Source organism: Camelina sativa, chromosome 5, assembly GCF_030686135.1.
Source record: "Camelina sativa cultivar CO46 ecotype springtype chromosome 5, ASM3068613v1".
NCBI lineage: Eukaryota > Viridiplantae > Streptophyta > Magnoliopsida > Brassicales > Brassicaceae > Camelina > Camelina sativa.
In genome coordinates, this window is record NC_141884.1 from 35178505 (window position 1) to 35203907 (window position 25403).

Consider the following 25403-nt stretch of genomic DNA (forward strand, 5'->3'; position numbering starts at 1 on the left):
TTTTGGAAAACCCATTGAAGCAAAACCAAAAGAGGGAAAAAGAGTACAAGTCCACACACCTCCACTGCATCCTTTTTAAGAGGCTTGAATCACAAGTTCACAACCATAGTGGTTGGACAAGCACACTAAAGACTATCCTGAACTTGATGTAGGAGTGTAGTGATGGTTTGACTTAGCAGTTTTGTCTTTGACCTCGTCAAGAGACCGTTGGGAACGTGCAGGGCTTCCTGCAGAACATCTTCTTCTTCCTGCAGAACGTCTTCTTCTTCATCCTGAAGCTGTTCCTTAGCTCTAAACTCTTCAGATTCAAGCTGTTCCTCACCTCCAAGCTTCTCGGGTTCAAGCTACTCTGTAACTCCTTGTTCCAAACTTTCCATGCTCACATCATGTGCCGATGATAGAAGTCCAAAGTCCAGATACTAGTATCATTGATTGAATGACACGAGATTATTTTATATAAGCGGCCGTCGGTATGAAAGACAGAAAGAGTACCAAACTCTGGTATTCAAAGACCTCTTTCTCCAGATCAATGAGTCACGATATTCATGGTTTAAAACTTCCACAAGTTTCCGAAAATTTTAAAATGTTTTCCGTAACAAACTGCTACAGAACATGTACGTATAACGTAGGACAGAGTTAAGTAATAGTATCATAAGGTAAAGATGCTTCGCAAATCGCAATCTGTCTCCTATGCAAAGTGCAGATGAATTGATCATTGACAAATTTCCAAAAAAGTTTCTTGCATGTCAAAAGATTCAAAACAAATGAATTGACACAACATGCCTCATTAACTCTTCATCAACCATTTGTCCCCAAAAAATTTCATATAACTCATTGCATTCTACTATTTTTTTACTATTTGAAACCTTGTTCTGTACTGCAGCCCATCATCATCTGAGCTTAAATTTATCATTCATTTATGGTATGTAAATGTAATTCTATCAACATCGAAGTTGCCGACTTCCAAATTTATTAGAAAGATAACAAAAAAAATAAAAATAAATAGTTAATTCCGGTAGTTTTCAGCGCAACTTCTACCCGCCCAAATTCAATTCTCCTCTTCTTCTTCCTCTCCATAAAAACCCTAACTCTCCTCATCTCCTTCCCAAAATCCTCAACCTTTCTTCCTCATGGAGATCTACACTTACTTCAAGTCCCAACCCACTTGGTTCCTCGTCCTCCTCGTTCTCGGGTCAGTCTCCATTTTCAAATCCATCTTCACCCTCCTCAGAACTTTCTACATTTACTTCCTCAGACCAGGCAAGAATCTACGCCGGTACGGTTCATGGGTACTCATCACCGGACCAACCGACGGAATCGGTAAAGCTTTCGCCTTTCAGTTAGCCAAGAAAGGTCTTAACCTCATACTCGTCGCTCGTAATCCCGAGAAGCTCAAAGACGTCTCTGAGTCAATCAGAGCCAAGTATGGTAAGACTCAGATCTTGACCGTGGTGATGGATTTCTCTGGAGATATTGATGAAGGTGTGAAACGGATTAAAGAGACGATTGAGGGTTTAGAAGTTGGGATTTTGATTAATAACGCTGGGATGTCGTATCCTTATGCTAAGTACTTTCATGAGGTTGATGGAGAGTTGCTTAATAACTTGATCAAGATCAATGTTGAAGGAACTACTAAAGTTACTCAGGCTGTGTTGCCTAGTATGCTAGCGAGGAAGCGTGGTGCTATTATTAATATAGGTTCTGGTGGTGCTGCTCTTATTCCTTCGTATCCCTTTTACTCTGTTTATGCTGGCGCTAAAACGTAAGGAATCTTTTCTTGTGTTGTGCTGATGCTTTGAGTGGTTTAAAAGTAATGATATTGTTTTGTTCTTTCTTAGGTACGTGGATCAATTCACAAAGAGTCTACATGTTGAGTACAAGAAGAGTGGGATTGATGTTCAATGTCAGGTGAAATTTTTTGAATCAATTTTGTCTTCTTGGAACATATGATACCTTTGATTAATAATATATATGGGTGATTGTTTTCATAGATTCCCATGTATGTTGCGACAAAGATGGCAAAAATAAGAAGAGCATCCTTCTTAGTTGCATCACCAGAGGGTTACGCAAAGGCAGCAATGCGTTTTGTAGGCTATGAAGCACAATGCACGTCGTACTGGCCTCATGCTCTTATGGGTGCAGTTATCTCTGCATTGCCCGAAACCGTTTTTGAATTTTTTAACATTAAGAGGTGCCTCCAGATCCGGAAGAAGGGGCTCCAAAAAGACTCCATGAAAAAAGAATGAAACTCTGATTACTTACAAAAGTTTCTTAATTCCTCTCTCAAGTTGTTGGTTTCTTGAAAGCTTCTGTTCCAGAATCTTTGTATACCCTCTGTTTATTTATTGATTTAAGCAATAAATTGAATAAGTTTTGAGATCATTTGAATAAGTTTTGCTTTTGGTTTGCGTCTCTTCAGGGTCAACGTACGGTAAGATTTGTAATCTTTAACCCAAAACAAAACAGACGTTATGTCACGTTGACAGGTATCAGTAACGTATTACAGTGATACTTAGGCAACCAACCCATGTGGCCATTGGTATTGCACAAATTAGTTTGTTACATACTCCATCAATGCATTAATATTAGTGCTGGTCCTGCTTCCATGACCCGTCTTGATTTAGTCTCATGCCCGCATTAGTTTCCATGTATCAAAACGTTTACCGGTAGATAAAGGTCAGGTTATCGGATTCTGATTTTATACTAGTCCCATGCCCGCATTACATACCATGTTACTGCAAACAAAAATATTGTCCAGTGAATTGTGGAAAGAAGTATTAGGTTGAGCTAAGGGAAATATGTGACCTATGTGGGATTTATGAGAATCTAAGGAAGAAGAAAATATTGATTTTAAGAGGCGAGTGAAATGCTTCGGAGACATCAAGGAAATGAGCTTGAACGAAGTCTCTCTAAGGTTTAGATTAAAGCGTGATAGAAATTCTCAAAAGATGGCACATCCCTCATGTTATTAAAAATTAATAAGTTAAACTAAACAATGGAAGGAAGTGTGGGACTGCGAAATGAGTTCCAACAGGAAGCATACATGACATGAGTAATGAGATGCAATACAAGAAATTTGACAAGAGACGCAACCCTCAAAACTACGGTCAACTCTTTATTGATGCCTCTTTGGATCAAAAAGCTGGAATAGAATGGTCATAGCACAATAGAAATGAACAGAAAAAATATGTATCATCATTTCATACCAATTCCAAGTCTCCTATAGCACTAGAAGAATCGCCGTTTCAAGAAATTATCAAGCAATATTCAAGCTTAACTATATATGGAGCAGTCACATTTGTGTGGTGACTCCATTGCTGAGAGTTTAGCAAAACAAACACTCTCCTCTCTCTATATTGTATCTTGGAACTTGTATTCAGATTCTAATATAGATAATTATATAAAGTTTATGTTAGGATAAATGCAACCTAGTTACAGTTAAAAATTGAGTATGATACTTAGACGATCGATAAAAGAAAGGAAAACGAGATTAGTCCAAAATTTAAACATAAAACTGTCCATGAAACCCAACAAAGGATTAATTTTACATTTGAATTCCAAAGATGATTAATAATAATATTTATATATATATATATATAAGATTTAGTCCCCAGACCTCATCTTGTTGAGTTGGTTCAAAGCTGGCTGCAATATGTTGTAAAGAACCCAAAGCAGTGCTGGTGTCACCACAATCAACAACAACTGTCCTCTGCTGTCTGAACCAGCCGTAGCAGCTTCAGCCGCCGCGTATGCCTCTGGAGGTGGAGTCAAAAGCCCTGACGCTGCAAGACCACCACCAATACCTAGACCAACGGCGATACCTCTGCTCTCACGCATCTTGTTGATCTGGTTAAGAGCTGGCTGGAGGATGTTGTAGAGGACCCATGCAATGGCTGGGACGATGGGGAGGAGAAGAGCTATGCCACGGTTGTCGCTAGCAGCGTCAGCCGCAGCGAGCTGGGCGATCTGCTGGATGGCTAAGGCTGGCTCAGAGTAGCTGAGGGATGAGAAGACGGCTCCGGCTAGGGCGGTGCTTGTGACGGCTAGAGATACGTTGGGTTTTGTTGTGTTTGGGATGGAGATGAATGGTTTGGGTTTGGCTTGGTTTTGGAGTTTAGGAGGAGATGGGTTTAGAGACATGCACGTTGCTGATGTCGCCATAGTTGCTGCCATTGTGTCTTGGCTCTGCTCTGATGATCGGAGAGGCTTGGAGGTAGGTGAGGTAAGATGAGATGAGATGAGAGGTTTGAGGAGTTTGTAAGATGGTTTTTGGGATTATAGGAGAGAGGATGACCAGTGGAAATGTTAGCTTCTCGATACTTCTCTTATCCAATGAGACGAGGGTTGGAGATTTTGGTGAGATATGAGCCACAGAATCTATACCTTACTCTCTTTTTCTTATCACTTCGTTTCTTAATTTTTAATTATGTCATCATTAACAAATGACTTATATTGCAATATTCAATTACTTCTTCACAAACTTAAGAGGTTAATAATATAAAAAAGAAAAAAAAAACTTAAGAGGTTAACTAAAACATGTTTATTGTAATTTCTTGTAAAAAAAAAATTCATTGTTACCAAAAAAAACCTACCAATTTATCTTTTTCTTTTGTCAAACCTACAATTTTGTTTGAGATTCACTGTTATACAATATATTTGGATAAATTGCAATGTTTAGAGATTTAATGAAAAACAAATGATGAAGTCGTTTTGGAGCCTAATGTGTGACTTCTAAACATTATAAATTATAATTCAGTAAAAAATAATATAATGTATGTGATTGAGTTGTATGATTAGAAAGTATAATATTTGAATATATTGCAATTATGATTTAAAACGATGTCGTTTTGTCTCAAACAAAATCGTTTTATGTCAACTAAAAAAACCTAGTTTGTTGAAGTTGGTTTAGGATTTTTCCATTCAGGCAGCATGGATAAAATGATAAACAAGATCAGTATATGCATGATACCAAAGAAGCTTAAAGCAGAGAGACTGTCTGAGTTTAGATCGATTAGCATCAGTAATGTAATGTATAAAATCATTGCAAAGGTAATGGCTAATAGGCTCAAGAAGGTGTTGCGATGAATGGTGTCAGAAACTCAAACTGCTTTTATCAAAGAGTGATTGATTACAGACAATATCCTAGTAGCACACGAGCTTTTCCATGCTCTGGATTCGCTAAACAAATGCTCAGAGGATTTCGTTTCAATAAAAACTGATATATCCAAAGCGTTTAACAGAGTAGAATGGTCGTTTCTGCGGGATGCTCTAAAGCTGCTGGGCTTCTCTGAGAAATGGATTGGTCTGATTATGGGTTGTGTGGGCACAATCAACTAACAAGTGCTAATCAATGGTACACCACATGGAGAATCATTCCGACCAGAGGTTTACGACAAGGTGACCCATTGTCCCCATATCTATTTGTTCAGTGCTCAGAAATTTTGGTAAGAATGTTGCAAGAGGCAAAGTGTGAAGGAAAGATTACAGGGCTTAAAGTAGCTAGAAGTGCACCCCCAGTCTCTCATCTTTTGTTCGCTAACTTCTACTCAGTATTTTGTCTTCACCATATGCTCAGTATTTTGGATGAATACAGTGTAGCATCTGCCAAGTATGGAAAACAAAAGCAAGCCCTAAGATCCAACATTTCTATGGAGGTGTCTGAGCAACTGTATCTCAGTGCAAAAAAAATCTGTCTCATCGCCATCTATCTAGAGATGACTTTTGTTTGAGGTGTCCCCATGAAGAAGAAACGATAAATCATCTCTTGTTCAATGCACTTATTCTAGGCAGGTATGGGCATTATCTCCTTTTCTGGCACCCCCAAGAGGAAAATGGTCTGATTCTTTATGTGAAAACATATTCTTTGTCCTGAATGCTGCATCGCTCTATCCACAATGAGATGACTTGGAAACTATTGTTCCATGGATGTTATGGAGACTCTGGAAATCTCGAAATGAGTATATATTTAAAGGAAGAACTTTAATGCTCATGATACAGTGGAGAAGGCTTTGGAGGATGCCGAGAAATGGAATCAAAGGAATGGGAATGAGGAATTAAATAGTGGACTATGTACCGAGAATGACTGAAGTCGCAAAGTGGAAGCCTCCCCCAACAGAGTGGGTTAAATGTAATACTGATGGAGTTCGGAGTAGAGAGGATACTCGAAGTGGTACGGGTAGGTCATTCGGAATGATACTGGTGACGTTCTATGGATGGGAGCACAGGCCATTCGACATGTAAGGTCAGTGATCAGGGACGTATGGTAAGGGAGGCAAATTCCTTTACTGTTTTATTTTTAATATTCTTTAATAGTTATATAAAATTCTTAGTCCATTTAAAGAAAAAGCAAAAAGTGTCTTAGGCTCCTTACCAAAAAAAAAAGTGCCTTAGTCTAACTTTTTATTTATCCAACGGCCCTTTTGACAAAAAAAAAAAAAAAAAATTATCCAACAGTCCATGTAAATTTAATCTAAAATTTTATACAGCCCACTAAAAAACAAGAAAAAATTAAGCAATTTATGGCCTACCATCGTTGACCTAGTTATTATAAAAACAAAAATTCTTTTTCACTAAATCATCTTCATTCATCGTTCTCTTATCAAGCCGCAGTAACAGACACATAATAAATCATGAGCAATGTAAGTAAATTATTTATAACTATTTCATATTAATGCTAAATGCTAAGCACAATTTGTAGGTATATGTATATATTTATTGATTAGCGAAAATCAATTCTAATTAACTATATAAATTTACTCGTTTGGTTTATGAATCATGCTCTTATTTGTTTCTGTTTTTATTCAATCTTTGAAATTCTGATTATGCATTGTTGATTTCTAATATGTTGATATAATAATTATTTTTGATAGGTGCCAATTGATAAAAATTTTAAACAGAAGTATACATTGATATGTTCTGAAATAATTTGGAGAATTTTCCTTGGGATCCTGTGGATAGGAAGAGAATTTTTGATTACCATCCTAACGAAAGAGATGATGTCAGACGCAAATATATGAATAAATGTCCTTGTCAACCTCGCGGTCATGGTTTTCCTAAAACAGCATCAGAAAATAAATTGAGACGATTCAATCCAACTTGGTTTGATCTTTATGGCAGTTGGTTGGAATATAGTATGAAAAAGACAAAGTGTTTTGCTTGTTTTGCTACTTGTTTAGAGATTACACTGAAAATAAAGGTGGAAGTGATACATTTGTGACAAAAGGTTTTGATACTTGGAAAAGTTCCAAAAAATTTGGTGAGCATGTGGGATCGGTGAATAGTTTTCACAATAATGCATTGAAAAGGGCTGATTCTTTGATGAGACAAGATCAATCCATCGTTCATGCTTTCTATAAGCAAGATGAAGCGGCAAAATTTGAATACAAGATCAGATTAAATGCTTCAATTGATGTGTCTAGATATTTACTATGACAAGGAATACCTTTTGGAGGTCATGATGAGTTTGTGGGATCAGCTAATAGGGGTAATTTCTTAGAGCTTGTGAAATATGCCGCAATGCAAAATGAACTTGTAAGTAAAGTTGTGTTAGAGAATGCTCTGAAATGTAATCAAATGGTCAGTCCCAAAATTCAGAAAGATATAGTTCATTGCTTTGTAGAGGAAGTTATTGAATCTATTATTCAAGATGTTGATCATGATGTGTTCAGCTTGTTGGTAGATGAATCTGCAGATGCTTCTAATAAAGAGCAAATGGCTATGGTTTTGCGCTTTGTTGAGAAAAAAAGGATAGTTAAATAAAGATTTATGGGTCTTATTCATCTTCCAGAAACATCTTCTTTATCTTTGAAATGTGTTGTTGATTCATTGTTTGCTAAACATGGATTAAGTATCAAGAAGTTAAGAAAACAGGACTACGACGGAGCAAGTAACATGAAGGGTGAATTCAATGGCTTTACAGCTCTAATTTTGAGAGAAAATTGTTCTGCCTATTATGACACTGTTTTGCACATCAGCTTCAGTTGGTTGTCGTGGCAATTGCTAAAAAACATTTTGAAGTTGGAGATTTCTCTAATACGATTTATGTCTTACTTAATATAGTTACAGCTTCGTGTAAGAGGAAAGACATGTGATAATAGGATTTTTGTCTATCTATCCTAGCAGGTTCAATTAACCTTATGTAGTGCAACTACATAAGGTTAATCCAAATGGGATGATGCTATCACTCAAGATGCAATCAAGCAATCACAAGTCAAGCTAATTCAAAGAGTGGTTTTATATCTAACAATCCTAGAATGATCAGAATGTAAAACGGAAATGAACTACAGAACTAGAAACGAACATGCATGAAAAGAAGTAAACATGAGTAAAAACAGAAACGAGTCTAAGCATGAACTAAACAGCAAGAACAGAAACAGTCTCAGGAATGCAATAACAATCAGAAAGATAGAAGTCCTAAGGATGGGAGTAATTGATGTCGGCGGAGTCTCCTAGTCTACAAAGTGTTTAACATGCCACAAGCAAACTATCCCTAGACAATGAACATCACAACTTAGCTAATCCAATCTCTTGACATAAGCTACTAAGACTCAAATACTTCCAAACCTAGCTCTCGCTAGAGAAACATGATCAAACAGGCATGACAAACAAGTTCATTCACGTCAACAAACATCCTAGACAACTGATCTCTTAGGCTAGGAATGTAAGTCTCTAGCACTAGTTGGTCAGACATTTCATCGAACACCTTTTGGGTGTGGAAATGTCTAAGACCTAGTTCCAATTGATCAGAGAGAAACTAGTATTTCTAACTCTAGTCCAGAAGGGAGTCATACGAATCTAAACTTAAAACACTCTACATACTAAGATTCTCCACCTAATCTATCTCATCCTCAAGAACTCTAACACTACTCGGATCTAGAAATCATCATCAAGGATACAAACTCATAAAACATTGAATCAAACATCATCAGATAGATAAAAATGAGATGGACAACTTTGTAGAAGAAATCAAATGCAAAAACTAAATAAGTTCAAAAATATCTGAATTACAAATCAAAAAACGTTTTAGGTGGCTAGATAAACCTTAAGGTAAAAAACGAGATGTCTCGAGTAAAGACTTAACAAAAAGTATTTATAGTAAAACATGGAAAGCCCTAAAATATTAAACGACAAGATAGAGAGACGGTTCGAGAATCGGGTTGGCTGAGTCAGAGCGTCTTTCTTCCTGACGTGTGCGGTCGAGTCGGTGCGTGCTGTGCGCGTCGAGTGGAGTGGCGTCGACTCGAGCTGGGTCGAGTGGATTGGCGTCGACTCAAGATGGGTGTATATGCATCCACTAAAACGGTGATAACTCTTCAACCACGCCTCCGATTGGCTTGAAATAAACGGCATTGGAAAGATGACTCAATTCTCCACAACTTTGATGAAGACGTAGAAAGATGAATCCCAAAGTGAAATCTTCACTCGACTCGATTAAAAACGTGGAAGGTTGGGTCACTGGGTAGTGTAGGTCGAGTTGCTGGACTGCTTTCCAGCTCCCGGTTTGCTTTTGATGGTTTAAACATCTCCTAAAACACCTGAAACAACTCCAATATGCAAGATGCATGCAAGACCAATGCAAAGACTACATATTATGCAAAAGAGACTAAAAACAATGCAAAACAGTGCAAAACAATGAGTTAAGATAACAAAATGAATAACAAATGCATGATAAAAGAGTGTAAAATATATACTGATATGCTCAAATTTACCCTAGAGCTACTCTCTCAAATTAAATTAAGAGATCAATTGTAGTACTTAAGGATCGAATCCACAAGAACTCTAGATTCACACAATAGATTTAATAATCTTTTAATTATGTTAAACCAAAATTGTAATTAAAATAGCAATGCAAAAACAGAAAATAAAAGAGTTGTAAATTAATAGGAATAAACGCTAGACCTAGGGAAATTCTCAGGAAATCATGGAAAATCAGATCAATTAATTAAGCAAGCAGGATTCAATAATTAATCACCGTTCTTGAACTCTAAACACAATTATAAAATAAATCAGTTCTCACTGCAAATATTATCTAAGTTTTAAAACCAGAAAATCCAAATCTCTTTGTAAAATCCAAGTTAAAAACTATCAATAAAATCAAGTTTAGATAAGTTCACAAAATCACTAATTCAAATCTCTTTGCAAAAAGTAATTTTGCTCACCAAAGGTTTTTGTCAGAAAATCAATTATATTCTTATATCAATCAATAATCCTAAGATCTAAATCTAGATGACTAATCAAAGATCTAGCATTAAAAACAATCTATGGTGAAGAACAACAAAGATCATGAATCCAAAATAAACAGATCTAATAATCCATGAAATCCTTAATGAGAAACCCTAAACCTAACAAACAGATCTACTCAGACATAATCAATAAAAAGCAAAACATCTTCTGAATAAATTGCATTAATAAAGAGAATAAAGAAGAAGTAAAGGAGTTCTGAATCTTCTCTGAAGGAGTCTTGATTCTTCTCTCCAAAAGCTCTCTAAAAATCTCTCAGGGTTCTCTCTCAAAAGTTGCAGGGAAAAATAAAGCTTAAGTCTAAACAATGACCTTAAAAATCCTATTTATATTCCTAAAACACGTCCAGGGACTAATGATGCAAATATGGAAAACTTTGGGGCAGCTTTGTAAATCTTCAAAACTTGTGAAAAAAACATCTGATTTCGTCTCTGGCTCTGTGTCGATCGATGCTATCAGTGTGTCGATCGATGCTGACTTCTAAATTCGTCTCTCAACTTCGTAGCTCAGCCTCAATGCTTGATTAAGCTCCAAATCTTCCTATTTAGGTTCATTATGCTCCCATCCATGCTAAATCCTATAAAGACTCAAAAGACTCTAAAAATACCAAAACTACTCTATAAATAAGACTTATATCATGGCTAAAAACACCTAAAAACCATGATATATCATATACATATCAATATGATTCGAGAAGATCATCGGAGGAGAACCGAGGAAGTGATCAATCAAGGTGAAATTAAGACAGGAAAAGGATTGAATCAAGAGCTCTAACTTCAAATACCGGTGATACTCGATGGGGTTCTCACTACACAACAGTGCACCGGTTTATTGTTTTATTTCCTTTCTATTATTAAAGTGCTTGAGTATATTGAAAGCGAAGGAACTGATGGTACCAAAAGACGCTAACCTAATGGACTTCTCAAGTACTTTCACGCCTTTAACTTTGTGTTCTACTTTCAGTTGATGCTTCTTCTTCTTGAGCTCACGAATAATTTATCAGTGGCTTTGCAAAGAAAATACCAGGACATTTTGCAATGTCACTAGTGAAATCTACCAAGCATCAATTATGCACGCTCAGAGCTAATGGATGGGATTCTTTGATTGATAAAGTTTCGCTCTTTTGTGAGAATCACAACACTGAGTTGTTCATCATGAAAAAAGTATTTGTTGATTCAAGGAAACCAAAAAAAAAAAAAGCAGCATTGCCAACTTACAGCACTATCAAGTGGAATGCTTTTACAATGTATTGGATATGCAGATTCAAGAGTTTAATGACCGTTTTGATGAGGTAAACACTGAATTACTTGGTTGTGTTGTTTCTTTGACCTATTGATTCATTTCATGAGTTTGATCAGTTGAAAATTATGAGATTATCTGTGTTTTATCCTGAAGATTTTAGCTCGATCGAGCGGATATCTCTTGAGCATCAACTTAGTTTCTATATCGATAATATTCAAGAAGATGAAATATTTGCTAATTTGAAGAGTCTTGGAGATCTTGCATGTGTGATGATGGAGACAAAGAAACATCTTTCACATCTCCAGGTTTATCGACTTTTAAAGTTAGTTTTAACTTTACCTATAGCTAATGCTACTGTTGAAAGATGCTTTTCTGCAATGAAGATTGTGAAGACTACTTTATGCAACCGAATAGGTGATCAATTTCTAAACGATTGTTTAGTTTGTCTTATTGAAAAAGAATTGTTCGCTAAAGTGAAGAATAAAAGAGTCATAGAAAGGTTCCAAAATATGGAAGAACGTAGGATGCATTTTTAGAAATTTTTTATATTATAAGACTTATTTTTATGTTCGTATTTTATTTTATTAATAAAATAATTATATAATTGTGTTTCGGGTTAAAAAATGTTTTGGATCCGTCACTGTCAATGATGTAAGTAGAATTGGAAGCAATGCGGAGGACAATAAGTTCAATGCTTCGTCTGAACTACAAGAGAATTATATTTAAATCATATTATTTGGGGCTAGTTAATTTGCTAAACAGTGGTGAGATTTGGCCAGCATTTGCTCTACTGCTCGAGGACATAAAAGGTTTGCTCCCTTATTTTCAAGAATTTCAAATTGTGTATGCTCCACGAGTATGTAATGGTGTGGCAGACCGGGTAGCAAGGAAATTTCTTTCCCTCGGGAATTATGATCCTAAGTTATACTCGATAATGCTTTCATGGATTAAGCATTTTGTATTGGTGGATAAACAGAGTGTAACATAACATGACTGGTGAATGTAAGTTGTTATTGAGAGAAAAAAAAAACTCCCAATTTGTTGCTTTATATATTTCACCATAACCGTCTCACCTATTTATTTGGTACTTAGTCATCATGATCATCTCCATTAATAAGTATTTCTAGTTATTCAATTATATATCCTTGGTTTATTGCTAATAGACATCTTCATCACATTTTAATCATAGATATATTACAATGAATCATTTTAAACAAAATTGGTCTATTTCAATGAAAAAAAAATCCAAATTTTTACTATATATTTCACTTGTTTCTTATATCAAAAGTCACATTATTCAGATAAGATAAACATAGATATGTATTGTTTATAACATATATATAGGAGAATCAAGTTTTATATCATAGATTCATAAACAACGTTTAAAAAAAAAATTTAGCTCAAATTAATTCTCATATTGTCGAAATATATGAATCAATATATAAGTTTTGTTTTGTTAAAAAAAATAAAGTGACGTAACTATTTTGGAAAACTGAGTCGATCCGGAACTCTTATATGTCCAAGATTCAATATTGAAATATAAATAATTGAAAATTTTGATAAATATGTTGTTTTCTTTTATTTATTTAATTTTTTTTTGTTAAAGCTTTTATTCTTTATTACAAAATATGTTGTCTTTTAAAAAAAATCAATATATGAGTTTTGTTTTGTTAAAAATAATAAAATGACGTAAGGAAATAATTGAAAATTTTTGATAAATATATTGTTTTCGTTTATTTATTTAATTTTTTTTTGTTAAAGCTTTTATTCTTTTATTACAAGATATGTTGTCTTTAAAATAAAATAAAAAAACATATGTGTAATGATTTGGTTTATTTCAAGTAATAAATGAAGTAGTATGGTCTTGTTGGGCTTGTTTACAAGTGGACTTGTAACTATCTTATTTCCATGTTTGTATTACGCAGAAGACACCTATTAGCTTTTTGTGTAAAACGTATAGATTGAAAGCTTTAACTCATCAAATCATTTCTTCATTTTCCCAAATGAAAAAACTTCCTTTATAGAAATTCAGGGAGAGGAGGAAGAAGAAGAAGAATAATAATAATTAAAGTCCGTTCCTTTTTTTCCCTGTGAATTCCACCGCAAACCCAAAAAAAACAAAGCAAAAACTTCTTTTTGTTGTTCTCTCTCTTTTGGTCCAACTTGTGAGTCTCAAAGTCTGGTAATTTATCATTTTTGGTGAAAAATTATGTGTCTTTTTTATCCTTGTTCTGCTTTAAAACTTTTGTATTTGTTGATGATCCACGATCGATGATCACGATCTCCTTGGAAGAGACAGTTTTTGATATTCTTGTGAACGCTTTATATTGTTGTTGATGGTTCTGTTCTGATCTGGGTTTGTGTTGTGTGTTAATCTAATGATCTCGTTGTTTTATTTTACTGGACTTACAAAAAGTTTTGATCTTGATGATCTGTTTTTTGTGATCTTATTGGTTAAACATGAACAGCATTTTGTCTCTGGCAAAATTTAAACGTCTTCTTCAATCATCATCACCACTTTGCATTTCAAAGGTAGCTCTTCTATTACTACAACATGTGTATGTATGTATGTATATATGCCTGAAGATTTTGGCTTTTAGGATCGTAGGAGTGAACAATGTATTAGTTTAATGATGGTTTTGGTGATTTTAGTAAGTTTCTTTTTTTTTTTGTGTTATGGTTTTTGGTGATTTTTAGTGAGTTATAGAAACATTTTGGGCTCTGAAATGGATACTACAACATCAAGTGGTAGTAGCCCTGCTACGTTACAACTCCATAGCATCATTCCAGAGAATCCCATCACTGCAATGGAATTGCCATTTCCTTCATTTCTGCGTCTAAAACGCCACTGCCTTGGGAGTTCTGTTCCTGGAGAATTCTTCTTGGCTTCTGTTCCTTCCATTGTCCTTCATGTTCTGACAACATGTGATTTGGGTCCTCGGGACCTTGCCAAACTCGAGGCAAGTGATATATGCTCCTCTTTCTTACATGGATTTGATTCTGTTTTCCCTGTGTGTTGATGCTATCTGATTGATGTTATCCTCAGGCAACATGCTCCTTCTTCAGGAAGCCGGCAAACTTTTCCCCTGACTTTGACCTTTCTATCTCAGAGCTTGCAGCTCTCGACATTTGCCAAAAGAGGGCGATATTTAAATGTATGGGAGAGGAAGAACGCCAAGAAATGAAAAGGAAATGCGGAGGCTCGTGGAAGTTGGTTTTAAACTTCTTGCTAGCTGGTGAGTTTGGTTGCAGGCGGGAGAAGTCACAAGCACTTGCAGGTCCTGGTCATAGTATTGCCGTGACATCAAAGGGTGTTGTCTACTCCTTTGGATTTAATGGTTCAGGACAACTTGGTCTTGGAACCACTCAAGACTCTTGGCAGCCTCGACCAATCAGGTTACTCTTTTCTCTGATGATTCAGTTTGGTCTAAATAGTCAAAAAAATTGAGTTCATTGGAGGTACATTGTGTGTTGCAGATCACTTAACGGGATCCGTATCATTCAAGCAGCTGTTGGCACTGATAGAACAATATTAATCAGTGATGCTGGTGAAGTTTATGCCTTTGGAAAAGATTGTTTTAGCAAAACTAAGTCAGAAGTCCAAGAAACTAAGCTAATCACAACTCCCCAGCGGGTCAAGTCCTTGACGGACATCTTTGTGGTACAAGCTGCGATAGGAAATTACTTCACGGCGGTTCTGTCGAGAGAAGGCAGAGTCTATACATTATCATGGGGAAGTGATGAAAGACTCGGTCACGATACTGACCATAGCTGTTCGTTGCCTCAACCTCTGTTGGGGGCCTTGGAGAACATCCCGGTAGTGCAAATTGCTGCTGGCTTTTGCTATCTGCTTGCTTTAGCATTTCAACCCACCGGCATGTGAGTCTTTGAAACGTTTCCATTGTTCTTAACCGAGTTTAATTATATGTGCTTACCATTGCCATTTTCTTGCTTCTATTTAGGTCGGTGTACTCAGTTGGATGCGGTTTGGGTGGCAAGCTTGGACATGGTTGTGACGACTGTGAAACACAGCCTCGTCTGATTGAGCAGTTTGGTCTTTTAAACATTGAACCGGTTATGGTCTCAGCAGGTGCATGGCATGCAGCTGTAGTTGGGAGAGATGGGCGAGTCTGCACGTGGGGTTGGGGTCGGCATGGCTGCTTGGGTCATGGAACCGAAGAGTTACAAATGGCTCCTAAGGTGGTAGATGGATTGAAAGATGTTAAAGTTGTTCATGTCGCTACTGGAACATACGCAACCTTTGTTACATCTGATGATGGTCAAGTTTACTCATTTGGGAGTGGAGTAGCAGCCAATCTTGGACAGGTAATATAGTCTGTGGATTCTTGTTTCCTTGGTTTCCGAGGAAATGGTCTTTGATAATATGGATTTAGCAGGACGATGTGGATGAGGATACTCTTACCCCGAAGCTGGTTTTGTCGTTGAAGGAGACTAAAGAGCGTATGGTTCATGTGAGTTTGACAAACGCGGGGAATTGGAATGGTCATACATTGGTAATGACCGAGTCCGGGACACTCTATGCGTTCGGGACTGGGGACAGAGGACAGCTTGGGGTGGAGCTCGGTGATAATTCAAAGGAAAGAGAGGAACCAGCCAAAGTTGCTGGTATTGATCTTTCTTAGAGATTTGGGAGAAAGAAACAAAAAAAAAGCATCTTCTTAATTTAGGTTTTTTCATGTTGATCTTGACTAATGTTTAAAGAAGTGGTTGTACATAGCAACAGTTAAGATGGTTATGGCTTCTTTTGTTAGATTGAATCGTACAAGGAACAACAGTTTAATGTTTCTTTTGAAATTTCTGCTTCACAATTTTAGCGTTTTTCTAATTTGTAGCTGATGAGCAAACTCTAGGGGTTGTATCACAGGCCCACTAGAACTGGTACGTGATGCTCAAAAGTCAAAACAACACAAGCTATTGTGAAATTTGGCCAGAGGTCCTGTGTGCATGGGAAGTGATACTAGTATTTTTGTGTGTCTATTCTAGCAGGTCTCAATTAACCTTATGCAGCTGTAGTATTTAAGGTGTCAATCCAAATGGGAAACTTTACTAACAATTAAGATATAATCAAGAAATCACAAGCCAAGCCAATTCAAAGAGAGTGTTTGTCTAACAGTCCTAGAATGATGACGATACAAAACGAAAATAAGTCACAGAATTAGAAACGAGAATGCATGATAAGAAGCGAAAATGAATAAAAACATAAACAAGTCTAAGCATGAACTAAAAGGCAAGAAACGAAACAGTCTCAGGAATGTAATAAAAATCAGAAAAAGAGGGAAAATTCCCAAAAAAACACCAACTAACAGAAAAAAACATGAATTTTTTTCGTTGCCAGAAAAATACACAAACTATTTTTAGTTGATAAAAAATACACGAACTATTATTTTTTTCCAGTTTCTCCTCGTCTCGTTACGACCGTTAACGGTATTGTAACGGCATTACTATTTTTGAAAAAAATTCCACTAAAAAACACAAACTATTTATTTGTTGCCAGAAAAATACATGAACTTTTTTTTTTGCCTGAAAAATACATAATTTATCATTTCTTATTTTTCCATTAACAATGTTAGAGATCATATCTCATAACTTTCTCTGCTCTCTTGAACTTCATACTAGTTTTCACTACTATTTATGATAACTAAATTCAAGAACAGAAATACACAATTAGATTAATTGATTTCTAAATTTCTCAATAGTATTGTTTTTGCATAAATAAATGGTGAATCTGGTTAGGTTACAAGAGTTGATATCCCACAAAATGGCTATAATCTACGATCTCAATCAAGTTTGCGTACACTAGCCCATTTGATGATTTACACTGGCTATAAGCATCATAAAAGGTACTAAAATAAAGAGATGCATATTTTTTGAAATGTATACAAAGGTCTACAAAGGTGGAGATCTCATAAAATTGTAGAGAAATGTTGATGAAGTTTCAAAATTTGTAAAGTCAGTATAAATCCAAAAACAACACTAATTGAGAAATTTGGAAATCGATTAATCTAATTGTGTATTTTTGTTCTTATTTTAGTTATCCTAAATAGTAGTGAAAACTTGAATGAAGTTCAAGAGAGCAGAGAAAATTATAAGTTATGATCTCTAACATTGTCAATGGAAAAATAAGAAATGAAAAATTATATATTTTTTAGGCAAAAAAAAAAAGTTTATGTATTTTTCTGGCAACAAATAAATAGTTTGTGTTTTTTCTGGATTTTTTTTCAAAAATAATAACGCCGTTACAATACCGTTAACGGTCGTAACGGAGACGAGGAGAAACTGGAAAAAAATAATAGTTCGTGTATTTTTTATCAACTAAAAAATAGTTTGCGTATTTTTCTGGCAACGAAAAAAGTTCATGTTTTTTTCTGGCAAATATTAAATAGTTGGTGTTTTTTTTGGGAATTTTCCCGAAAAAACGAGGTCCTAAGGATGGGAGTAATTGATGTCGGTTGAGTATCCTAGTCTATAGAGTATTTAACATGCCACAAGCAAACCATCTCTAAACAATGAACATCACTTCTTAGCTAATCCAATCTCTTGATAGAAGCTACTCAAACTCGACCACTTCCAAACCTAGCTCTCGCTAGAGAAACATGATCAAGCATGGCATGAAAAACAAGTTCATTCACGTCAACAAACATCCTAGACAACTAATTTCTTAGGCTAGGAACGTAAGTCTCTGGCACTAGTTGGTCAGACATTTCATCGAACACCTTTTGGATGCGGAAATGTCTAAAACTCAGTTCCAATTGATCAGAGAGAAACTAGTATTTCTAACTCTAGTCCAGAAGGGAATCATACAATCAAAGCTTAAACACTCTACATCCTAAAATCCTCCACCTAATCTATCCCATCCTCAAGAACTACCACACTACTCAGATCCAAAAATCATCGTCAAGGATACAAACTCAGAAAACATTGAATCAAGCATCCTAAGATAGATAAAAATGATATGAACAAGTTTGTAGAAGAAATCGAATCCAAATACTGAATAAATTCAAAGGTATCGGGATACAAAGTGTCAAGCGTTTTAGGTGGCTAGGGTAAACCTTGAGGGAAAGAACAAAAACGAGATAAAAGCTAAGATACTCGAGTGATAACTTAACAAAACGTATTTATAGGAAAAACATGGAAATCTCTAAAACATAAAACGACAATATAGAACGTCGGTTCGGGAATCCTTCTCGGATGCGTCTTCGGGATAAAACCAGGACGTCGGTTTGAGAGCATCGATCGAGTCACATCGTGAGAGTGCCGATCGAGTCGCGACGTGAGAGTGTCGATCGAGTCGCGACGTGAGAGTGTCGATCGAGTCGCTGCTTGAGGGTGCTCAGGAGCCATCCTGGGACGTCTTGGTCGAGTCGAGTCTTGAGGGTGCTCAGGAGCCATCCTGGGACGTCTTGGTCGAGTCGGACTTCTGAACGTACGTGTATCCAATAAAACGGAGATGACTCATGAACCACGACTCCGATTGGTTTCGAAATAAACTGCATTGGAAAGATGACTCAATTCCCTACAACTTTTATGAAGACGTCGAAAGCTGAATCCCAAAGCAAAGTCTTCACTCGACTCGATCAAAGACGTGGAAGCTTGCGTCGCTGGGTAGTGTAGATCGAGTCGCTTAACTGCTTTCCTGATCCTTGTTTGCATTTGATGGTTTGGACACCTCTTAAAACACCTGAAACAACTCCAATATGCAAGATGCGTACAAGACCAATGCAAAGACTACCTAGATATGCATGTTATGCAAAAGAGACTAAAAATAATACAAAGCAATGAGTTAAGAGAACAAAATGAATGTCAAATGCATGATGAAAAGGTGTAAAATATATACATATCAACTCCCCCAAACTTATTCTTTGCTTGCCCTCAAGCAAGCAACCAAGAACAAAGTATGGAAGAGAGGTTTGAAGATGGGGTCTCAGAACCTAAAACATGCTGAATAGAGTAGTTAGAATCAGGGTCCTTGTTATTAGTTCTATGATGCATGGTGAAGAAACTCTGTTTAAAAACTTTAGACAAGCTCATCACAACCTGAAACGATTTTGAACCTCAGTCTACACATGCCATCATTTCTATCATTCCCTTTAACATTCATTAACAAAGAACCATGAATCAAGCTATGCAATGTCATCAAACTCATTTGGCTGGGGTGAAAGGGTAGAGACAAAAATGGTCTCCTTTGCAAGTGGTTTTAACAATATAGAACAGGGATCTCTCACGAAAATGAGTTGAGCTTAAGAGAAGGCTAAAGGTTGAAACCAACTGATACATACAAGAGCAGTACCCCATCTACCCAAAGGTCTCAAGGAAACTTAGCTCTAACTTTCTAACCCAGAAGTTGGTCCTATCTCTATCCCTCGTCGATATCTCTTCTAAAACTAAATCTCTCATTCTTTTAACTTAGCCTTAGGAGGAGGTTACTTCATTTCAATCTAGCGGATAAGAAACTTTTTTATCACTATGGTTCTCTTTCTTTTCTTCTTAGAATTCTAGACTTCTTAAGCGTTCTGCTTTCTCTTCCTTGTCTAAACTTTTCTTTCTATGCCCAGAACCAATAACTCTTTTACATTGCACAACCAACATCCTTTACTAGACTTGTAAACCTTGAAAACACATTCCCCCTCCTAAAGACTCTTTACTCATTTTTTCTTTCTCTTTTCAGAACAAATCCAATCCCAAAACCCAAAATTGAGTTCTCACCTAGTCCTACTAGTCCGGATAGCGCGAACTAGAACTACACATGATCCTACTCTTGTCGGCTAGAACCTAACACTTTCTAACAAGCTCAACTCGGAAAAGACCTCACACTCAAGAATACAATTGGCTTGAAAGAACGGTTGGTTAAGGGTGCGGGAAAATGTTCCAAAGATGGGAATCAGCTACTTGGATTATTAAGGGTGGTAAAACAGAGAAAGATAATCCAAGTATGTATGTGGTATCCATGAGTTCAACTTCAATGCATAACATGATAATTGCAAGTCAGGATTAGGTTCAGGTAGATAGGGAATGATGTCAATTCAAAACAAGCTTCAATCAAGACTAGAATGCAATTTTGAGAATTCAAACCTGGTTCAGTCTTACATTTCAAGTTCAATCAACATGCATCAAGAACTAATAACAAGGGCTTTGATCCTATCCTATTGAATTCAGCATGTTAACAAGGTTACAATCATCATCAACCCCTATGCTAAATGCAACATTCCTAAATGAACAACACTAGACTCAATCCTAATATGCAAATGCAAACTACATGAACACTATGTTTTTGTGGAAATTTTTCAAATTTTTATGGCTTTTCTATGCAAATAGATGAATGCAGACTCAAACATGATATGATGCAAAAATTTGAAATAAGAATCACAGAAAACATCATCAAATACATCATCTCAAACCCTCCCCCAAACTTAAATTACATAGTCTCGTGTGTAAGAGAAATTTGAAGTAGGATTTGAGAATCATAATAGAAACAATGCAAGGATGAGATGGTATATACAAAGGAAATGTAGGAGTACCTCAGTTGTAAAAGAAGGAGTCGGTGCTCGCGACGGCGGATCGAGTGAGATGATGGTTGGTTCCGGGAGCAGCTACGGTTCATCGTCGATCGAGTAGGAGTGATGGTTGGTTCCGGGAGCAGCTACGGTTCGTCGTCGATCGAGTGGGAGTGATGGTTGGTTCCGAGAGCAGCTCCGGTTCGTCGTCGATTGAGTGGGAGTGAAGGTTGGTTCCGGGAGCAGCTCATGTTCGTGTCATAACGTCGTCGAGTCGTGGCTAGGTCGAGTTGTCGGCAAGAGCTTAACGAGAGCTCCTCTTCTATTGCTTCATTCCATGTCTGCAAAACCCAACACTTTGCTATTTGTATTTTTTTTTCTTTCGCCACTTTAGTCGGCCATACTCCCTTTTGTGGATTCCTGAACAGCAGAAAACGAAAAACAAAAATTAAAAACATAAGATCCTAAATTGTATTTACAGAGATACCTTTGGGACTTCATCCTGGGACTTCCTCCCAAGTGAGTTTAAAGTCCCTAGCTTGACTTTGCATACTTCTTATGCTTTGGGAGGTTCATAGAGAGGCTTCAGAGACCCCTCTAGAATGTCTTGTCTAGCCAGATACTCTTTAACATTCTGCCCAGGTTCAACAACAAATGAACTGCTCTTCTTCATTATCCCAAACCTCTTCCTTAATTTCCTTGGAGGAGAACTTCTCATTGTACCTTGGAGCTTCTTGATTTGCCCACTCATCTCCTTCACCATAGCTGTTAACTCTTTCACTGAATCCCTTAGAGTCTGAGTATTTTGGAGTTCATACAAACTGTCAAGCGCGGGAGGACTTGACTCTTGCGGTTGGTGAGGTTTAGGAAGCAGGTTTTGACGCTTAGGGAAAGTAACGACTGCACTCGAGTTGGAGAATGGTCGAGTGACACTTTGAGTTTTCTCTTTGGTTACCAAAACCTCAGTTTCTGCCTCGTTCACACTCTCAAAGATGTCAAACCCAACTTTTTGATATTTCTCTTCAATCAAGAAGGTCTGCCCATCAATAGTTGGTTTCTTCTTAGAATCCTTGATGTCAAACTTCATCTTGAAGTTTTTACCCAGATTGAGATCAATCATCCCTTTCTTGACATCAATGACTGCTCCAGCTGTAGCTAAGAAAGGTCTTCCTAGGATTAGTGGATCTTTAGGCTCTTTATCCATTCCCAGCACCACAAAGTCAGTAGGAATCTCAGCTTGTCCAATTTTGATGGGCAGGTTCTTTAGTAGACCATGAGGCAATCTAGTAGTCCTATCAGCCAATATTAAGTGGAGGTTGCATGACTTGTATTCGTTGAATCATAGCCTCTGAGCTACAGAGAGTGGCATGAGGCTTACTGAAGCACCAAGGTCACATAGGCACTTTTTGAAGGCCAATGGACCTAGAGAACAAGGCAAGGTGAAAGAACCAGGGTCCGCTAGCTTCTTTGGGATAATCATCTTCTGAATAACAGCTTTGCATTCATGAATAACCCCACCTATGTCATGCACTACCCTCTCATCTTCCAGAGCCTTAGCTTGAGCTCCTTTAGCTATCTCCTCCTTCTCTTTGGTCGTTTCTGTTACCAAATCAGTTAAAAACTTTTGATATTGAGGCACAAGTGCAAATGCATCAAGCAAAGGCATCCTAAGTTCAATCTCCTTGACTTGGTTTTCAAACAGAGTTTTATACTTCTTAGTAAGCTGCTTCTTAAACCTCACTGGAAATGGTAGATGTGGCTTGTATGGTGGAGGAATGAATCTCACAGGTTTATCCTTGGGAGTAGTGGGTTCTTTAGTAGCTTCAAGATCAGATTGCTTGGCTGATTTTGAACTGCTTTTCTAGGTAGTTGGCCAGGTGTTGGGGTCGAAGTAGAAACAGTCTAGCCTTCCATATACTTCATCTTGGAGTTAAGAACTTCAAACTTGACTTTAAGATCATTGTATGAACATTCCATTCGCTGACTAAGTTCAGCAAACTTCTTAGCAGTATCCAGAGATCCGCTAGCTTGACCCTGAAGAAGTTGTTGCATCATTTGCTTCATTTCTTGATCTGGGGCTGGAGTAGGCTGTAATGGTTGAGGGCAGAATCCTGGTGGTGGTCCTGATGGAGCTTGCTAACCTTGCTGGAACTGTTGTTTAGGGACGAATCCCTGATTGTAAGGCACAAAAGGTTTTTGTTGACCTTGTTGTTGCTGCTGAGGAGGGTACATCTGATCCTGTGGATTTGCATTGGTGCTCCGGTAAGACAAATTGGGGTTCATCTGATAGGGGTTGTAACCCTTGTTGTTTCCATCTTGATAATGGATGTAGCTGATCTCCTCAGACTGCTCACCCGCCCCATCTTGGACGTAAAAATGTTCACCCTCAGATACGAAGTGGACGCTCTTCTGTTGATTGAGCAACAGGTGGTCAAGCTTCTCATTGACGTTTTTGAGGTCCCTCTTGTACTTCTCCTCAGAAGCAGCGTCGCCTCTAACTGTGCGGTCGTAGTCTTCATTGTAGTTGCCATCAGAATGGGCGAGATTTTCAACGAGTTGCCATCCTTTATCGACGTCTTTGTTCAGGAAATTACCGTTAGAAGCAGTGTCAAGCAGCATGCGGATTTTTGGAAGTAAACCACGGTATAGAGTGCTCAGCAGTGACTCGTTGCTGAAACCATGGTGTGGACACTGGCTATGGTAACCCTTGAAACGCTCCCATGCTTCACAGAATGATTCTGAGCTTTTTTGAGTGAAGCTGGAAATCTCATTCCTCAGACTGCTGTTCTGGAGTTGGAGAAAAACTTGGCCAATAATGCTTTCTTGCAACCATCCCAGGTTGTGAATGATCCCTTGGAAAGGTTTTTCTCCCATTGATGAGCCTTGTCTCCCAGGGAGAATGGGAAGAGGCGCACTTGTAACCATCCTCACTCACGCCGTTGATCTTGGTGAGACTGCATAGACGGTCGAACTCGTCCAAGTGGTCAAGTGGATCCTCCATAGGCAACCCGTGGAACTTGTTTCCTTAGATCATGGAGATCAGACCACTTTTGATTTCGAAATTGTTGTTCTGCACGACGGGAGGGATGATTCCAGCACGCTGAGTATGAGTCTTTGGTGCATCCCCAACACCAATGTTTCGCGGTCCCGGATGTGGTTCATTCTGTTGTTCCATAGTGACTGGTACGGGATGATCGGTGGGAGTACGAGTTTTTCGTGGGCGTTGCAACCGATTGATTTCGTCGATAACAGGAAGGAGATTCTAATGCCCTCTTGATCTGGTGTGCATGCAAGGTTGAAATCAGCAGCTACCTGGGATGCAAAATAAACAATCGGACAACCAAAGCAAGTCAGTACCCAGAATAATAAGTGTAACAGAACTTAATCTTGCAAAACTTGAAATCTGAAATGTAGCAAAATGAATCCCAAATGGCAATGGCACCAAAATGATACTAGGATTTTTGTGTGTCTATCCTAGCAGGTCTCAATTAACCTTATGCAGTTATAGTACTTAATGTATCAATCCAAATGGGAAACTTTACTAACAATTAAGATGCAATCAAGAAATCACAAGTCAAGCCAATTCAAAGAGACTGTTTGTCTAACAGTCCTAGAATGATGACGATACAAAACGAAAATAAGTCACAGAATTAGAAACGAGAATGCATGACAAGAAGCGAAAATGAATAAAAACATAAACAAGTCTAAGCATGAACTAAAAGGCAAGAAACGAAACAGTCTCAGGAATGTAATAAAATCAGAAAGAAAGAGGTCCTAAGGATGGGAGTAACTGATGTTGGTGGAGTATCCTAGTCTATAGAGTATTTAACATGCCACAAGCAAACCATCCCTAAACAATGAACATCACTTCTTAGCTAATCCAATCTCTTGATAGAAGCTACTCAAACTCGACCACTTCCAAACCTAGCTCTCGCTAGAGAAACATGATCAAGCATGGCATGAAAAACAAGTTCATTCACATCAACAAACATCCTAGACAACTAATCTCTTAGGCTAGGAACGTAAGTCTCTGGCACTAGTTGGTCAGACATTTCATCGAACACCTTTTGGATGCGGAAATGTCTAAAACCCAGTTCCAATTGATCAGAGAGAAACTAGTATTTGTAACTCTAGTCCAGAAGGGAATCATACAATCATAGTTTAAACACTCTACATCCTAAGATCCTCCTCCTAATCTATCCCATCCTCAAGAACTACCACACTACTTAGATCCGAAAATCATCGTCAAGGATACAAACTCGGAAAACATTGAATCAAGCATCCTAAGATAGATAAAAATGAGATGAACAAGTTTGTAGAAGAAATTGAATCCAAATACTGAATAAATTCAAAGGTATCGGGATACAAAGTGTCAAGCATTTTAGGTGGCTAGGGTAAACCTTGAGGGAA

The 25403-nt window shown here is 37.4% G+C and overlaps 3 protein-coding genes, 1 non-coding gene and 1 pseudogene across 12 annotated transcripts; 4 read left to right on the forward strand and 1 right to left on the reverse strand.

Annotated features, from left to right (window-relative positions):
* Positions 1-1029: 1029 nt before the first annotated feature.
* On the forward strand, positions 1030-2382 carry LOC104787788 (very-long-chain 3-oxoacyl-CoA reductase 1). The gene is made up of 3 exons (XM_010513424.3): positions 1030-1762; positions 1839-1908; positions 1992-2382. The coding sequence occupies exons 1-3, from the start codon at positions 1131-1133 to the stop codon at positions 2244-2246; spliced, it is 957 nt and encodes a 318-aa protein (XP_010511726.1). The 5' UTR covers positions 1030-1130; the 3' UTR covers positions 2247-2382.
* Positions 2383-3490: 1108 nt separating this feature from the next.
* On the reverse strand, positions 3491-4394 carry LOC104787790 (photosystem II reaction center proteins PsbY, chloroplastic). Its single transcript, XM_010513426.3, has one exon. It carries the CDS (start codon positions 4171-4173, stop codon positions 3604-3606), a length of 570 nt encoding a protein of 189 aa, XP_010511728.1. The 5' UTR covers positions 4174-4394; the 3' UTR covers positions 3491-3603.
* Positions 4395-6078: 1684 nt separating this feature from the next.
* LOC147944767 (uncharacterized) lies at positions 6079-12017 on the forward strand (annotated as a pseudogene).
* A 1343-nt stretch (positions 12018-13360) lies between these two features.
* LOC104787791 (ultraviolet-B receptor UVR8) lies at positions 13361-16310 on the forward strand. Of its 9 annotated transcripts, none has more exons than XM_087451100.1 (7): positions 13396-13663; positions 13950-14013; positions 14179-14441; positions 14528-14877; positions 14959-15360; positions 15444-15807; positions 15879-16310. In XM_087451100.1, the coding sequence occupies exons 3-7, from the start codon at positions 14208-14210 to the stop codon at positions 16122-16124; spliced, it is 1596 nt and encodes a 531-aa protein (XP_087307226.1). In that variant the 5' UTR covers positions 13396-13663; positions 13950-14013; positions 14179-14207; the 3' UTR covers positions 16125-16310. The 9 variants fall into 9 exon arrangements, with proteins under 9 accessions (XP_087307225.1, XP_087307226.1, XP_087307227.1 ...); XM_087451101.1 differs by having other exon boundaries at positions 13427-13646; XM_010513428.3 differs by having other exon boundaries at positions 13454-13663; positions 15876-16310.
* A 7357-nt stretch (positions 16311-23667) lies between these two features.
* Positions 23668-23774, forward strand: LOC147944768 (small nucleolar RNA R71). Its single transcript, XR_015558649.1, has one exon. It is a non-coding gene; the product is annotated as a small nucleolar RNA R71 (small nucleolar RNA).
* The last annotated feature ends 1629 nt before the right edge of the window (positions 23775-25403 follow it).

Coding starts and splice junctions, on each gene's coding strand:
- LOC104787790 (XM_010513426.3), bottom strand. CDS start 4,173: ATGGCAGCAACTATGGCGACATCAGCAACGTGCATGTCTCTAAACCCA.
- LOC104787788 (XM_010513424.3), top strand. CDS start 1,131: ATGGAGATCTACACTTACTTCAAGTCCCAACCCACTTGGTTCCTCGTC. Junction 1,763..1,838: donor GTTTATGCTGGCGCTAAAAC/GTAAGGAATCTT, acceptor GTTCTTTCTTAG/GTACGTGGATCAATTCACAA. Junction 1,909..1,991: donor GGATTGATGTTCAATGTCAG/GTGAAATTTTTT, acceptor TTGTTTTCATAG/ATTCCCATGTATGTTGCGAC.
- LOC104787791 (XM_087451097.1), top strand. CDS start 14,208: ATGGATACTACAACATCAAGTGGTAGTAGCCCTGCTACGTTACAACTC. Junction 14,878..14,958: donor TGGCAGCCTCGACCAATCAG/GTTACTCTTTTC, acceptor TGTGTGTTGCAG/ATCACTTAACGGGATCCGTA. Junction 15,361..15,443: donor GCATTTCAACCCACCGGCAT/GTGAGTCTTTGA, acceptor GCTTCTATTTAG/GTCGGTGTACTCAGTTGGAT.